General features: G+C 43.1%; 1 protein-coding gene across 1 annotated transcript in view; it reads left to right on the top strand.

The window, feature by feature from the left end:
• The window catches only part of Klhl2 (kelch-like family member 2), an 81,014-nt gene that overhangs the window by 51,000 nt on the left and 13,602 nt on the right, over positions 1-16,412 (top strand). Inside the window, exons 5-7 of the mRNA XM_013513491.1 lie at positions 3,998-4,107; positions 8,031-8,147; positions 9,982-10,131. Of these exons, the coding sequence (XP_013368945.1) occupies positions 3,998-4,107; positions 8,031-8,147; positions 9,982-10,131 (377 nt within the window). The remainder of the gene's footprint in view (positions 1-3,997; positions 4,108-8,030; positions 8,148-9,981; positions 10,132-16,412) is intronic.

Genomic DNA, 16,412 nt, shown 5'->3' with positions numbered 1-16,412 from the left:
AGCGCAGGAGGTCCAGCAGGTGTGTGGGGAGGCACTGACACTGATTTGTAGATTGGTCTTATCTTGCTTACGAAACCAACAGTGAGGTACAGTGCCAACTTAAGAGTTTCTCACACTGGGCAAGAGGCTTAGCAGTACCCAAAGACAACTTTACCATGAAAGAACTTGATTTAATTTGAGGGGAAAAGTCAGCAGACGTAGTCAGACAAACTTTGTCAAGCACTAGACCAAGAATTAGTCGAAACCAGAAAAAAAAAAATGGCTGAGTGGTGATTGATTGCAAAATTCAGCCTCTCCGAGGTCTGGAATCCACACACTGGAAAAGAAATCGGCAGGAAAATTGGGTAGGGGGGAACCTTCGATGAGATCCAACATCCATTCATGGTAAAAAGCTGGAAGAAAATAAGTGTGGAAGGATCTGATCTCAAGCTCATAAGAAGTATTTGTGACGAACCAGTAGTCAGCATCGTATTAAAGGGGGAAAAGCTGAAAGCGTTCTTCCTCATTCAGGAACAAGGCAGGGATGCCCACTACCATCGCTTCTGTTCTCAAATCATTAGCCAGGCAGTCAGGCAAGAGAGAAAAGCAAAAAAGGATACGTATATGAAAGGAGAATTCAAATTATCATTATTTGCAGATGAAGATCTTCTACCTAGACGACCCAGACAATCCCACCAAAAGACTCTTAGAATTAATAACAAAATTTAGTAGCATTGCAGATACAAAATCAGTACACAAAAATCAGTAGCACTCCTGTATTTCAATAACAAACTTGCCGAGAAAGAAATTAAGGAAACAGTACCTTTCACAGTAGTATCAAGAAAAATTAAACACTTAGTACTTAACCTAACCACATAAGTAAAAGATGTCTTTTAACAAAAAATACAGTATTCTGGAAAATGACGACATCAAAAAATAGAAAAATATCACTTGTTCTTAGATAGGTAAAACCAATAACGTTAAAATAGCCACACTTCCAAAACTTATATACAAGTATAATGTGATCCCAGTAAAAATACCAAGAGCATTCCTCACAGAACTAAAGCAAACAGTCCTAAAACTCACATGGAACCAGGTGAGACCGAGAATAACGAAAGCAGCCTTGAGCAACAAGAGCAGAGCAGGTGGCATCACAACCCTGAGCTACAGAGCTACAGGGATAAAACAGGACAAGAGACTTAAGCAAGAGGTTCTCTGTGTGTGTTTTGGGTTTTATGTGTTTCCTTGGTAACTTTGTACAACTTCTCTTGCCCTGAAGGTTTCACATCAGCTGCTTTTCTCTAACGAATATAGTGCTTAGCCTTTACCCTGAAAATGACAAGATTTGCTTTGCTTTAGTTGAAGAGAACTGGGTACAGATGCTTTTAAATGAGTATTTTCCCTTCTTACCCCAAACCATTCTAAGGCCTAAACCTGAGTTGGACAAACATGGCAGAGACGCATGTAAATACGCCTGTGCCTTTGCATGTGGGTGTATAATTGTACACTCATATGTAATGTTTTCTCTTGATCATGAGTCTTATTCACTGCTGAACACTGGTATGGATTTTTCACAGTGGTTCCATTCTAGCCCAGAATCAGAAAGCAAGATGGTTTGACATAAAAGCAGCGCTGTATCAGCATAAAGTTTGAGAGCCATCATTGAGAAGGTAGTAAAGTGCACTTATTTCATTTACAGAAGAGTTCGCTAATATATCATATAGATAGACTATAATTAGTACGTTGCTTAAATATGTCCTCGGATATTCTTGAGAAATATTTTGTTAGCTAATAATTCACCCTCTAGTCTCAGTTTCCAGTAGTGCTTAGCAGGAGCTTAAATCAATAACCTCTTTTTCACTAAATCTTTTTTCCTTTACAGTACTAGGGTTATAAAGAAGAAAGAGAAATGCTAGTTGCTTTTGAACACATGTACTGTAATAGCCTTAGATACTCTTTCTGTGTTTTTGGTTTGCTGCTAAGTGAGGGTTGATAGGATCGCACAGACAAGCACAGGTTAGCAGGAGGCAAGGCGCGCTGCAAGCCCAGGCATCAGGAATACGGTTGGCAGTGAGGGACGGTGAGGGTGGGGCAGTGCTAGGGCTGGGCGGCCCTTAGATAACGTGAGCTGTGTGGGTTTGTGGGATGGAGGTCAGGCCTTATAAATCATGTGTTTGGAATCTGCCTTGAGCCATAAACACTCATAAGATAACACTGAATCAAGGTTATTCATAGGGCAGAGTTGTACAGCCAGACTTCAGTGTAACGTCGCGTATCTACGCATGTGCCTTGGAGTGACTCAGCCAGGTACCTGGTGCTTCCTTGCTGCCAGGCGTGCTGGTCCCTGGGAAGTGTGTTACAGGCAACAGTCCCCTTAAAGTCCTTAGCAGTTACTCCAGCACATCATGTACAGTTAATTTCAGTAAAGGAAGGGAAAGCCTTACGTAAACTAACATCAGATGTCACCAAGTAATGCCTTTCCGTGTTTAGTACCACTTCACATGTTTACCACGTTCTTTCCATAGGAAACCCAGTAAGGGGTGTAAATAGCATACGAAAAGATTTTTCTAAGGAGCATACCAGCTGCTATAATTTCAGCAGTCTGGGAGGCTGAGGCAGGAGTATCACAAGTTCAAGCCTAACCCAGGCAATTTAGCAATTTAGTGAGACCCTGTCTCAAAGTAAAAAAAAAGTAAGGATAGTTGGGTTGTAGCTCAGTGTGAAGGTCCCTAATGCTGGAGGGGAAAAAAAATTAAAAAAAGATTTTTCTAAGGAGAAAGGCTTATTCAGATAGAAAGCATGAGTTTGGAAATAATTTAAAAATACGTATGTGTCTACAGACTTGCATTTCTTGTTATCATAGTTACTTTTCTTGTTGCTGAGACAAAATGATGAACCTTCAGCCCCTTTCTGTCTAAATAAATACTTTTGATAACAACAACAACAAAATGTTTCACTGGTTTATTTTTCCTTTTCATTATTTCTCATTTTTGTGTTCATTTTTATATGTATTTCACTGTAATGGCTTGCTTATCCAAAACTTCATGTCAAAAAAAATATGTTAGATTTTTGTAAGTCCAATCATTTAGTAATTACCCTAGCATTGCTTTGTATTTTTAAAGGCTTGATGAGCCTTGTGTAAAGTGAATAGTAATATTTGTGAAAATAAAGATTTTACTTCTCAAGTGTTCTGAGGAGGAAGCCAACTATAATTTTATGGTATTTTGAAGTACGTATTTGAAATGAATTGTTTCACCTCAGAAAAGTCTTTTAAAAACTACTATTAGAATATGGTTGGAGCTGGGGATTTAGCTCAGCGGCAAAGTGCCTGCCTGGCAAGTGCAAGGTCGTGAGATCGGTTCCCGGTACCGGAGAAAAACCAAAAAATAAATAATTAAAAAATAGAATATGGTTAATTGTGAAGACCTATAAGAAACCTACCTTTTGTAGCAGAGTTTTAGTTTAGAACTTAGGGATCACAATCCTTTTTTTTTTTTTTTTTTTTTTTTTTTTTTTGAGACAGGGTCTCGCTATGCAGTTCAGGCGGGCCTTGAACTCACTTTGTAGCCCAGGCTGGTCTCAGACTCACAAAGATCCTCCTGCCCCAGCCTCCTGAGTGCTAGGATTACGGGCGTGCTCCAGCATGCCTGTCGGGATCACAATACTAGTAAGCAGTATATTATTGAAGCCTTATTCTCTACAAGACACAGTTCTTGGATCAGAGGATTTTATGAAAACTGATTGTGTCTTTGCCCTGTATGGAGTAAAGTGCGCCAGGTAACGCAGAAGTGATCCCTGAGTGCGCGCCCCCTCGGCAGCCTGCCTGCCGGCGCTGTTGCTTCCCTGTAGTGTCAGCAGGCCCCTGGGACCTTCCCCAGCCTGAGCTTGCTGCGGTGAGTGCGTAGGGGAAGTGTAGCTGCTGCTTTCGTTCTCAGATGTTAAACGTTTCTTTTCCAGCAGTCTGAAGCCGTGATAGCGAGCTCCTGGTGTTAACAAACTCTGTTTAATTCCCGAACAGAGCAGCACTTCGCTGATGTCGTGCTCAGTGAAGAATTTCTCAACCTTGGCATTGAACAAGTGTGCAGCTTAATCTCAAGCGACAAACTCACCATTTCCTCAGAAGAGAAGGTGAGCGTGCGGGGCTTTCCCCCCCGTGCAGCGACTGTGTCTTCTGCCTTCTTCGCTGCAGTCTGTTTCACAAACTTGTGCTCCTGCTGTGTGGCGACAGCCGGTGATCTTTGATCTGGAAGTTAAGAAACTCAGCTGGTTGACTTGGGGATTATGTAAATCCCTTCTTGGGAAGTTGCCCAAACTGCTAGACGGGGGTTTTGTACCTTGTGTCTATAGTAAGAGCTGGCACACATTGAATTGTCAGAAATAAGTTCCTTTTGGGAAGTCGGTTTCTTCCTCCAGCTAGATACATATGACTGTGATCTAAAGAGCGTATTTCTCACTAATGTGATTTCAGTCTCTTGTGAGTGGAAAGAAGTTTCCCACGGGCAGAGTTCTGCCAGGGCTAGACCAAACGTCCTTGGTTGTCACCTTTGTGTAGCTTGGTTTCCTGAGACTTGGGCCTCCCCCCGCCAGAGTGTGTGTGTGTCCTCTCTCCCCTCCTCCCCGCCCCTACCCCCTCTGCAGCCGTCTCTCCGCATTCTGAGCTGCCTTTGTCATCTTCCTGCACCTTTCCTGTAGCTGGAGAAAGAAGCTTCTCTGAGGCGCTGGTTGTTTTCTGGGGAGTGAGGATTGCAGCACAGGAGAATTAGAGCACACAGCTCTTGAAAGCAGTGTGTTGACAAATGAACCTTGAGTTTCTTTTTGGCGTAGTTTGCATTGAAGGTTATGTAAACGGGATGTGTTTCTCAGGACAGTGACTGCACGTGGGGATAAAAAGACATACGTACTGGGGTGGTCACGGTGTGAGAAAATAGGTGAAAGTATCTGTGAGACGCATGGCGTTCGCATGTTGGAATGCAGGAGGCCGGCCTGACCATTCACGCTCAGTAGACGTGAGTGTTTGCCTCGTGCCCGGCCTCCGAGGTCTGTGCGAGGAGATTAGCAAACAGACTTACCTGTTTATAGACGAGTGGAATAAACGGATGGCACAGAATGCTGTGAGGGAACTGGGTGCGGCTGCACAGTCCTATAGTCCCCACGCTTGGGGTGACTGAGCCAGGCAGATCAGAAGTTCAAGGCCAGCTAGACTACGTAGCGAGGTCCTGTCTCAAAAACGAAAAAGAATGCTGTGAAAAGCATTGTAGAGGCATTTAATTTTGCTGGGGATGGTAGCTGAGCTTGGTTCAGGTGTATGATTCAGGTCTTTAAAAATAAGTTTGAAACTGGAGAGGGTGGCACATGCCTGTAATCGAAGCTGTCTGGGAGGCTGAGGCAGGAGGATTGCAGGACCAAGCCCAGTTTGGGTAAGACTCTCAGCAAGACCCTGTCTCAGAATAAAAAACAAGGATGGGGCTATGGCTCAGCGGGAAGACCCTTGTTTTAGTGCCTGGTACCACAGAGAAAAAGCTTGAGTTTCCAAGAGAACTAGAGCTCGGTGGGGATGGAAAGACATTGCAGGGAGAGGCAGCAGGGTGTGCAGATGTAAAGAGTCCTGAGAGCAGCCTGATGCGGCGGTGCACACCTGGAATCTCAGTTAGTCCGGAAGGAGGCTGAGGCAGGAGAGTTGGAAGAGCAAGGCCAGCCTGGGCAATTTAGCAAGATCCTGTCTTAAAAAGGGGATGGAGCGGGAATGTAGCTCAGTGCTCTTTGGATTCAATCCCTAGTTCTACCAAAAAAAGAAGGTATGTAATAATGACTATACTCAGTTTGCTTCAGTATGGTGGAAGCTTAGAGTAAGTTTGGGAGAATGGCAGGAGATGAAGCAGGAAGATAACATCATAAAATATCTTTGCAGCTCTGTTAAACAAAAGTAACTTTATTGCTGTGATTAACTTTATTGCCCTTTAGAGGTTTTAAGCATGAGGAGAATACCGATGCCTCCATTAGAGAAATACCATGAGGGTTGTTCTGGGTTTACTGCTATCTAACGAGCCACCCACAATGTACGCAGTGCCATTGTCATAAGCCCAGGATTTTACAGTCAGCATTCGTGTGGGCACTGTGTGGATAGTTCGGTAGCCCCCCCCCCCCTGCCCAAGTGCCTGGGGATAGCTGGCCTGGTTCCAGGACCGTAGATGGGCCTTCAGTTCTGCACTGGCATCTTGTCAGTCTGGAATGTCCAGGGCGGCTCCTCCTCTGACTTCTCTGGCTCCTGAGGGACTGTTTTTCCTCTTTCTCCATATCCGTTCTCTCCTCCCTTCTGCATAACTTGCTTGGGTTTTTCCTGGCATAGTGGTTTCAGGCGATCAGACTGGGTACGTGAATGTGAATGACGTCGGTTTGCCCGGAGGAGCACCTCGAGAGACTCAGGTGGAAGTTACAAGGCCCCGCTTCAGCAGGCGCTCTGTGCCGCTGTGCTGGCTACACAGGGCAGCGTAGGTCCAGGGTGGAGGTACGGACAAGGGCATAGGCGGTGCGCGGTGTGACTGATGAGGCGGCCGTGGAGAGTGGCGTGCACGCTGAGCCAGAGGAGCCAAAGTGGAATGAGTGAGAGCCAGTGAGAACGTGAATTGATGAATCGATCCCGCGGTGAATTGATCCCGCGACCAGTGAGCTCTGATACGGACAGAAGCGGGGGTGGGGAGGAGACAGGACTGAGAAACGGTGGGTAGAGCTGACAGAATACAGACTGTCTCGTTCACTTCTTTTTCTCTCCAGCCGGCACGTACACGTGCCTAATAAGTACTTGCTGACAGAATTGGAGAGGGATGATAATTAAGATGTGCATTATTTTTAGTTTCTGGCTCTATTACTGTATCAAAGTAACCTATTTTTGCTCCCAGTAATCTATTTGCATATTCTCATACATATTCCACAACCTTTTAAAGATTATCAGATAGTGCATTCATCAGTCTAGAGGGAAATAATGCTGTCTTCGTATTGGCTTATTAACTTTCTCTCAGAGGTATCTTAGCAGTAGTAATGCCCTTCTTAGTTAGTTTGCAAGAGAGCTCAGAACACTACATTTTAATGTATTCTGTTAGGAGAGGGCAGAGTTGACCTGTTCTATAGACCCTCGGTTTAGATAGGTACAGGCCTACATTTGCAAACCTAGAGAAAAGTTCCAAATTTAGAAGAGTGTATGATTTTCATTAAAGAGTATTACTCTGCTGTATTATTCTGGGGGCTTTATATTCATTAAAGACTTAAGATTTAAACCTGTGTAAGGGAACTAGATTCCATTTGGAAAGGCAGAGAAACAGATCATGTATTACTGTATTATTATAGCTACCATTCATGTGGAATAACAGTAAATAACATACTTGATAAAATGCTTAGCACATAGGAGATGAAAAGTATTTATTAAATATAGAAGAGTACTTACTCAGTTCATATGTAAAACAAGAGAAGGAAACGGAGCAAATGGCTTTTTTTATTTCAAAGAGAAAAAAATAAAAATAATAAAACAGTTCCAAAACAGGTTAGTGGGAGAGAGTACAATAATCAATACATTGCGTATTGTTGTCTTCAGAGTAGTTATTCAGAGTACAAGATACAGGCGCGATATCTTGTCCAAACAATATTAGCAGAAACCTTTCTTTTCAGTGAGCTAAGGGAAACTAGCTGTATAACTATCTTAACTATCTTGTATATAAATATATTTTTTTCCTTCTCCCTTTCTTCCTTTCTTCTTTCCCCCATCACAGTTTGTCTCTTCTTTTGAACAGTTTCTTCCCAATTCACAATATCTCGTGTGCATTTTAAATCTAATTTACTTATTCAGTTTCTCACACTAGTGAGACAATACGATGTTTACACGTATGGGTCTGATTTATTTTACACAAATGGCTTTTTAAGCATGTTGAAGTCAGGATTTTGGAAAACTCTGAAACAAAGATTAAACTTGGGAATCTTAGCAAGAGTTGTATCCTGCTTTATCCAGATGCTTTGGCACATAGCTCGTGACTTACGTTTCTTTTTTGCATATTTTCTGCAAGGTATTTGAAGCAGTGATAGCGTGGGTGAACCACGACAAGGATGTGAGGCAGGAGTTCATGGCCCGGCTGATGGAGCACGTCCGCTTGCCCTTGCTTCCTCGGGAGTACTTAGTCCAGGTAAGCGTGTGCACAGAAGACGCAGATGTGCAGAGCACAGCGCCCCTGACTGGCAGTGCGTAGATCCGCGTCACAGGGTGGGAGGAGCTGCAGAAGTCAGGGCCGCGGAGCGCAGTTTGGAAAAGGGGTAGTGAGCACGGTGCGTGTAGTCCCTTACAGCTGCTCCCTGTTACACCGTTCACCATTCTTACAATTTGCTCTCACCCCTAACTAGGATTTGAATAAGCAAGTACCATACTGGAGCTTTTCAAGGCAGTGTGTGTGGCTGTTAAAGTGTGCTGTCGCTGCTCCGTGTTAGTGCTTTAAGTCTTCTTTGCCCTTTCTTTTGAATCTCTCTTCTGAGTCCCCACGAGGTTAGGAGTTTCAGTTTGACTCAGGGCCTGGGGCTGTAACTCACAGGTCGCCTACTTGCCTAATGTGCACAAGGTCCTGGGTCTGATCCCTTGCACTGCAAAACAAAGAAAGAACAACAAAAAACATAAAATGGAAATAAAGCATCTAACAGGGTGGAGATGCGGCTCAGTGGTAGCACACTTGGCTGGTGTGGCTGAGGCCCTGGGTTTAATCCTAGTACCGCAAAAGTAAAACCGAACAAAACAATTTAGAGAGGGCCTTGGTGGCTCATGTCTGTAATCCCAGCTGCTCAGGAGGCTGCAGCAGGAGGACTGTAAGTACAAGACCAGCCTGGAAAAAGTAGCAATACCCTGCCTCAACATAAAACGTAGCTCAGTGCTAGAGCATTTGCCCAGCATTGGCAAGGCCCTGAGTTCAATCCCCAGTACCAGGGCAAAAAAAGAAAGAAAAAGCTTTTGACCCAGATGCTATTTAATAATATCACAATAAAATGTACTTGGTTTCTTTATCTCTTTTTTTTTTTTTTGTATTGGGAATCGAACTCGGGACCCTGCACTTGCCAGGTAGATGCTTGTGCCGCTGAGCAAGGTGTCTTTATCTCTAAAGAAAAACAGGTTGAGAGATAAATGATTATTAGTCCTGAACAATTTAAAATGCACTCTTTTTATTTATCATCCTTCCAGGAACATTGTGGCATTACCTTTGTGATTGAAACCAGGTCTGAGTCAGGCATGGTAGTGCATGCTTATGATCCCAGCTACTGGGAGGTCGTTGCAGGGATCACAAGTTAGAGGCCAGCCTGAGCAACTGAACAAGACCCTTGTAAAAAACAAAAACAGAAATAAAGAAGTTTTTAAAAAACAAAGAGCTGGGGCTGTAGATCAGTGTGAGATCCTGGAATAGCCCCCAGGCACCCCTCCCCATCAGATCTGAGCCCTTCAGGATGTCTGGAAGCCTCATTATTTAATATAATCATGAGTCCCCTGGTGTGAGAAAAAATAATGAACAAAGAACTCTGTCCTATATTTGAGGTCCAAAATAAGCAGGACAGTATATACTTATGAAATAGGCAGATTGTTTTAAAGTATTTTGAGCCTCTTTTTCAGATATGTTACCTACTATCCTGAAAAGTGTATCATTAATTTAGTAATGCTTATCTCATTTGAAGGACTCAGTGTCTAAATTTTGCTAATTTTTTTTTAACAGTTTAACTTGATGTTTAAAGATAAGAAAAAGATGAATATAATATCTAAAGGGTTCACCATATTCTACCGCTGACATTGAAGTCGATCGTTTGCATTGCAGTTCGTCTCATTAGTATTCAGATACACTGTATTTTCCTCTGTGCACCAGATGCCTGAGGCGGAGACTGATCTAGAGAGGATAGTTACTGCTTGCTTCTTCTTTTGCTTCTGTTTCTTTGGCATTTTTATTACGGAATAGTTTCCCCTCACTGAATGCGTCTGCCTTATTCTCACAGAGGGTTGAAGAAGAAGCATTGGTCAAGAACAGCAGTGCTTGCAAAGATTACCTCATTGAAGCCATGAAGTATCATTTGCTGCCGACGGAGCAGCGGATATTAATGAAGAGCGTCCGGACCCGGCTGAGGACACCCATGAACCTCCCCAAAGTAAGGCCCAGCGCTCGTACTTGTCGTTGCCTCCTCTGAAGGCCATAGGGAGCTAAATGTAAATGTGTTTACTTGTCTGAATTTCCATGCTTTATTGCTTGTTTCCTTACAAAAATGCAGTGTACTTAAATCTCTCTCGATTTTCTGTGTTAAGGTCAAGAATTGTTTGGCTCATTTAATCCCTATAAGCTGAATGCTGTCACTTTTCTGATATGGAAGGCAGCTGGTTAGTGTCCTTTCTTAGTTTTACTAGCTCTGTTCATAGCAGGAGGAGCGCCTGTAGTCAAAAGAGGGAAATCACACCAGGCAAAAAGATTTCTCTACGAGCAAGGCGGTTGTGTAACTGGAACTCGCATAGTTTCATGGACTGATGCATTAGTATTGAGGATGATAAAGTAGGGTAATCTGTGCTTCCTGTTCCTGGGTGTGTATTATTTGTTGGTTCCCCACACTTTATATGTAGCCATTCCAGCTAGATTTCCCTTACGTCTTCTCATCTCTCCCGTGTACGTGTTTTCCTATGCAAAAGTTCATATTCTAACTTTATCTTTTTTGTTTCGGCCATTTGTATTGTACTGATTTGATTTTCGTTATAAAATAACTGATCATTTCAGTCTGTTTGCCATTCTTCATGGCCTGTTTGTACCTTTACAAAACTAGAAGACCAACACTTCCAGCACGTTTGTGTCCAGTGTGATCAAAACGGTTCATAATGCTTTCCTTTGTTTCCATTTTTAACTTGTGTGTGTTTGGGACAATGCTGGATTAAGAAATAAAAATTAGCCTGTTATCCATTGTTTTCTTATGCCATTCTTCAGTTAGTACTCTATCCTTTCTTTGAATTATGTCTTTTAAATCCTTTCACTTTAATGCATTTATTTATTGTTTTCCCAAGTTATTTTTGGAATCTATATATTTAATATCTGAATTGGTTTTTTTATAAACCCATGGGTAATGTCAGTTCTCAGTTCATAGTATTGCTTTTTACGTACTTTTGTGGACCGTTAGTGAATACTTTAAAGTGGACCTCAAGTTTCTCCCAGGTGACACTGCATTAGAAATACCCATGCGGCACACAGTCCATCTGCAGAAATTCCCAGTCCCTGTGATGATTACCTAAGCTCGAAATGAGTAATTTGGCGTGTAACATTTGATGAGATTAAGGAGCAAATGGACTCAAACTTGGCATGAGTTTTTATATCCTTCTTCATGCTACTCATCATTTTATTGGCCCCCTAAAAGTTCAAATGCTTTTCTCAAGATAGTCTGATTTTTTTCCTTAACAAAAGATATTTAACAATATCTTTGTTAAGATAACTTAACAAAAGATATTTACAAGCCATTTACTTTCTACCTTGTTTTGAAAATTGGTATTTGCCTTTTTTAAATTTTCTGATCTCTCCTCAGTTCTCCAAGATTTTTCCAAAATAATTGTAAGTGGCTCAGTAAGTACACTGGCTGGTTCCCTAACACCTTAGTATGCATGTCATCTCGGTCTGCTGATTTTATGAGTGTTGACATTTTCCAGACACCCCTGTACCTGCTTTTACAAGTAGCCATCTTCATCAGTCTCCATTACTTCATATTTGTCCATATTATTTGATGTCACTTTCTGTTCCTTCCAAGAGATCAATGTATGAAAAGCGTTCCGAGTACTGGCCATACAGTTGAAGGTACCATTCCCTTCGTGCTAATCTTGTAACTTCCTCAGCTTTTTAAACACCCCATTTTGGCGTGGGGAAGTCTCTTCTTGTCTCTCTTCGGCATCTTTAGCTTTGCTGTCTGCAGCTGTGCTCAGGGAGACCATTAGATGAAAGGACTTCATCGCTGATTTCTGGGGTAAACCTGTGAATTTTGCAAGCCCCTACGGAGTTCAGGGTGAAACCCTCCTACGAAAAAAAACAAACCCTCCTACATATTTTTAAAGTTGGGTTGTCTGTTCAGTGTCCGCGGTTTCTGGGTTTATCCGGTGCGTTAGACTTACGGATTTCTCCGGTCTTTGGTTTTGTCTCGCGGTGGGCACGCAGACCCATGCATGCACTCTCTGACTTTGCTGCGTTGGTGGCCGGGGAGGGGCAGCGGCGGTGGATGGCAGTGTGCGGTTCTGGTGTCTTGGTGCAGCGGGAGCCTTCTCAGTATTTACCCACACGTGTTTGGAAAGGCCTCCTTTCTGGCAGCACCATGCGATGTTTTAGACGGATAACATTCAGAGTTAATTCCAAGCAAGTAAGTAGAGATGAGGCAAAGATTCATTTCTTCTGCAAGTGCATTTCGAGGTAGTAATGGTGCATTTTCTCACCATCATCCTGACTCAGATGTAACAAAATGTAGCAGCGGTGCGGAGGAAGTTATTGTAAAGTTCTGGTATTTTTACCATGCTGGTGACTTAGTCTTCTTTTATATTAGGTTCCAGTTTGTGAACTCATACTGATTGGGTATCTTAAACATTAGTTCTGGATTCTCTTTTTTGTTGTTGTTGTTGGTGGTGGTGGTACTCGGAATCAAACTCATGACCTCAAGCTTGCCAGGCAAGCACTTATGCTACTGAGCTACATCCTCAGCCCCATGGATTCTCAATAAATCTGCCTTTAGTATTGTGTAAGGTATTGTTGGATTTGGATAGCATAATTAAAAACTATATTTTGCTTCTGTACTTTGTTAGCTTCTTTTTCTCTTCAGAATCTGTATTTTTTTTTTTCCTGAGACAGGGTCTCACTATGTAGTACATGCTGGCCTTGAACTTGCTTATGTAGCCCAGGCTGGGCTCGAACTTACGGTGATCCTCCTGCCTCAGCCTCCCAAGTGCTAGGATTACAGGTGTGTGCCACCATGCCTGGCGCAAATGCTGTCTTATTTCTGGATATATATTTTTCTATATCTTTACTGAGTATATCTATTGAAATTTCCAATTTAAAAAATGATCAATTGTCCAATTAGGTTTTTAGGAGATATTTTAAAGTCTAATATTTATTAGTGAAGAAAATAAAGAGAACTAAGTATAATTGACCTATGTTTCAGGATTATCACTTAAATTTGCTTAGCACCTATCCCTGCCTCTCCTCAAATGTTACATTTCACTTTTCCCTGTTTTCTTGTTCTTGTAGGAATAATTAGTGTTGTGTTTCTCTGGTGAGGTTGGATGTCTTTTTACAAACGAATAGGGTACCCACATTACAACTCTGATAACAGCTGTGGTGGATTGACAACTGGTGGTCCACCTGTAACACCCAGCTGAACTGAACCAGTGTGGGAGGCCCACCTGAGGGTTGTTGCCAGCAGCATAAAAGGCAGAACTGGAGAAGAAGAAGAGAGGCTGTTGAGATGTGGTAGAAGCTGTTGGGAGCCTGTTGGAAGCTACTGAGAAGCTATAACGAGCTGGTGGTTCTCCTGAAGGAGTTTGTCATGTTGGCTTTCCTGATGAACTCAGCTGTTCTCAGCAGAGGAGGAGCTCGGGACCTTGTTTTTGCTGAGAATGGCTTCGGTTCACTTTGGCGGGGCTGTGGTCCTCACTTCGAGCATTGCTTCCTGGCTCTGGAGGGGAAGATGGTGCACTGCTCAGTCTCCTGGAGAAGCTTGTCACATTAGCTTTCCTGATGGGAACTCAGCCGTTCTCGTCAAAGGAGCTTAGGTCCTCACTGTTGCTGAGGATGGCTGTGGTACTTTTTCAGGGAGCTCTGGTTCTTTGATTGTTGCTTACTGGCTGCAGTGTAGATCCCTCAGCCTGCTGGCACAGATGCTTCATCCCGCTAGCACAGACTTTCTAGCTTCCACCACTGACCTTTCGGCCTTCCTGGCGCAGGTCTGTGAAACAGGCCTGCATGAGACGTTGTCATGGGCTCTGGGCCTCCATTTGGGCTCATGGATGCATCGTTATGAGCTCTAGGTCTTCAGCTGGACTCATGCTGGACATTATCATGGAATGCAGGCCCTCAGCTGGATTCTTCGGTCTTTAGTGTGTGGACAGATTTCCTGCAGTCTTGTATATGATTCTTTGAGTGACTGTTATAAATAATCTTATAAAATATATGTCCTGTATCATTCCTCTTGCAAAAACCGCAAACCACAACAGCAACGCCGGTCTCCAGCCCAGCTTTTTTATTTCTCTCCCCACTCTCTTGTCCCGCTACTGTTCTTTCGTCCTGGTCTCAGTTCTGATTGCTGGAGGCCCGGGTCCCCCCCATTTTGCCTCTCTTGGGTAACTAGAGGACAAAAACTACTACTGCTCTCTGTTCCCCTCCACCCTCATGTTGATGTGCAAGTGAACTGTTGCACGGAAACCGTGAGATTTCAAATTGAAAATCATTACATCTGGAAATCAGCATTGCAGCAGTGGTGATTGAGTCAGGGTCTTTGCACCGAGCTACATACTCGCCCTCTGTTCTTTTAAATTGGGGGGCAGGTTGCCCAGGTTGGGCCCCACCTTGCACTCCTCCTGCCTTAACCGCCCAGAGTACTGTGATTCTAGGTATCTGCCATCTCACCTGGGATTTTTTTGTTTGTTTTTCAATTTTCATCAGGTACATTATTTAAGACTTTTTTTGGTTTTGTGAGACAGGAACTCACTATGTAGCCTAGGCTGGCCTTCAACTCACAGAAATCTTCCCAGGTTAACCCTCCTAGTACGGACTTACAGGCATTTGCCACACGCCAGAGTTAAGACTCTCTTAATATTGTACAACTGTTCAGCAGAGTTTTGAAGTTTTGGACACAGGTCCCTAAATACAAGGGCAATCTTGATATGCATTCCAATTCTGAGGTTTAACACTCTTGACCCCCCGATTTTTTCTTTTGATGGTAGATGGGAAGGGTGTTACAGATTTTCTTGGTTAATTCTTCTTTTTATTTATTTGAATTCAGCACTAAATTGATATGCTTGAAATAAATTATGGTTGGTTTATGGTCAACCCTATTTCAGTTATAATGTTTTGTTTTATGTTTTGATGGTGCTGGGGATTGAACCTAGCAACGTAGCAACCACTTTACCACTGAGCTACATGCCTGGCCCCTCCAGTCTTCCTTTAAGACTTTAGATTCTTTGCACTGTCCAATTATTAACAGAAGCTTCTTTGGGAAGCTTGGGGTTGGCTGGGATCAGGAACCGTATTTTCTGTGTACGTGCCTTTCTGTAGCTCTGAGTACAGGTAGGTCATTACCCCAGGCTGCAAACTTCCTCTTTCTCTGTGAGACTGATTTCATGCTCTGTCTGTTTTGGTTTTTTTGTTTTCCTTTAACATCTGTTTTTCCTGTCATCACCACATCTTCTCTCCAGAGTCCCCGCCGTTCTTCACGGTTTCCCGCAGAAGTCATCCTTAGCTTCAGTGCCGTCCTGGCTGGGTGGTTGTATTTGCAGTGTTGCTAGAAAGCGGTCCTGTGTGCTCTGGAAAAATCCACCCACCTCGCAAAGCCCTGGCTCCCCGGCTCCGAAAGCTAAATTACAGCAGCTTTCCACTTTCTAATCAACACTCACAGCTAAGGCCTGTACCAGTCACACAGCTTTCGGATTCTGTATGGTTGTGTTTTGTTCTTGAATCAGTTCATGGGTTCTGTTTCTTTAGTAAGACTTACGAGCTCTTGAGACCATTTCTTCCGATATTTCTTGTACCTAACGTCTAGCACTGTTCGAGGCACTTACTAAATAGTTGTTGGATTGACCTGAGGAAATGTATAGACCACATTCATTCTCTGCAGAAGACCACTGTGTGTTTGTTCATCATGATTTCTCACGTCTCTATTGTTTGTCCCGTTGGTTTTATTTTTAAGAATCACAGGGGTCTTTTTCCTTGAGATCCAGGAGTCTGTGCTCTCTTGTCACTCCAGTTTCTCATTTTTTGATAATTGTTTCCCTTTTCCCATCTTTCGGTGCTTACTGGCCTTTTTGACCTCACCTCCCCGTACTGTGTCTCATGCCTGTCTGTCCCCCCAGACTGTGGAAATCTAATCTCTGGTCACGCACAGCCAGGATCTGGTTTAGAGCAAGCCCAGTGACACACTGCAGACTTGCCAGCGCTGACTGCCTGCTATTTTTTGGCTTAAGTACTGCTTTTGCTTGAAGGATCAGAAACTTATTTTAGTTTCTGAAATCCTTATTTTTGACTAAATGTGCTAGGTAATAGAATTGTAGTTCTAACATGCGCCCCGTTTGATGTTGATTACATGTCAGGGGGTCGTTTCCCCTCAGCTTGCCCTACCGTCTCCCTCCTGACACTCCCCACGCCAGCGTCTTTGTAGGACATCTTACATCTCTGAATAGGAAACAGTCACTTATTCAAGCACTTTCATTT

This window comes from Chinchilla lanigera, unplaced genomic scaffold, assembly GCF_000276665.1.
Source record: "Chinchilla lanigera isolate Chin_1 unplaced genomic scaffold, ChiLan1.0 scaffold00002, whole genome shotgun sequence".
NCBI lineage: Eukaryota > Metazoa > Chordata > Mammalia > Rodentia > Chinchillidae > Chinchilla > Chinchilla lanigera.
This window is presented reverse-complemented; position numbering and strand designations above follow the sequence as displayed.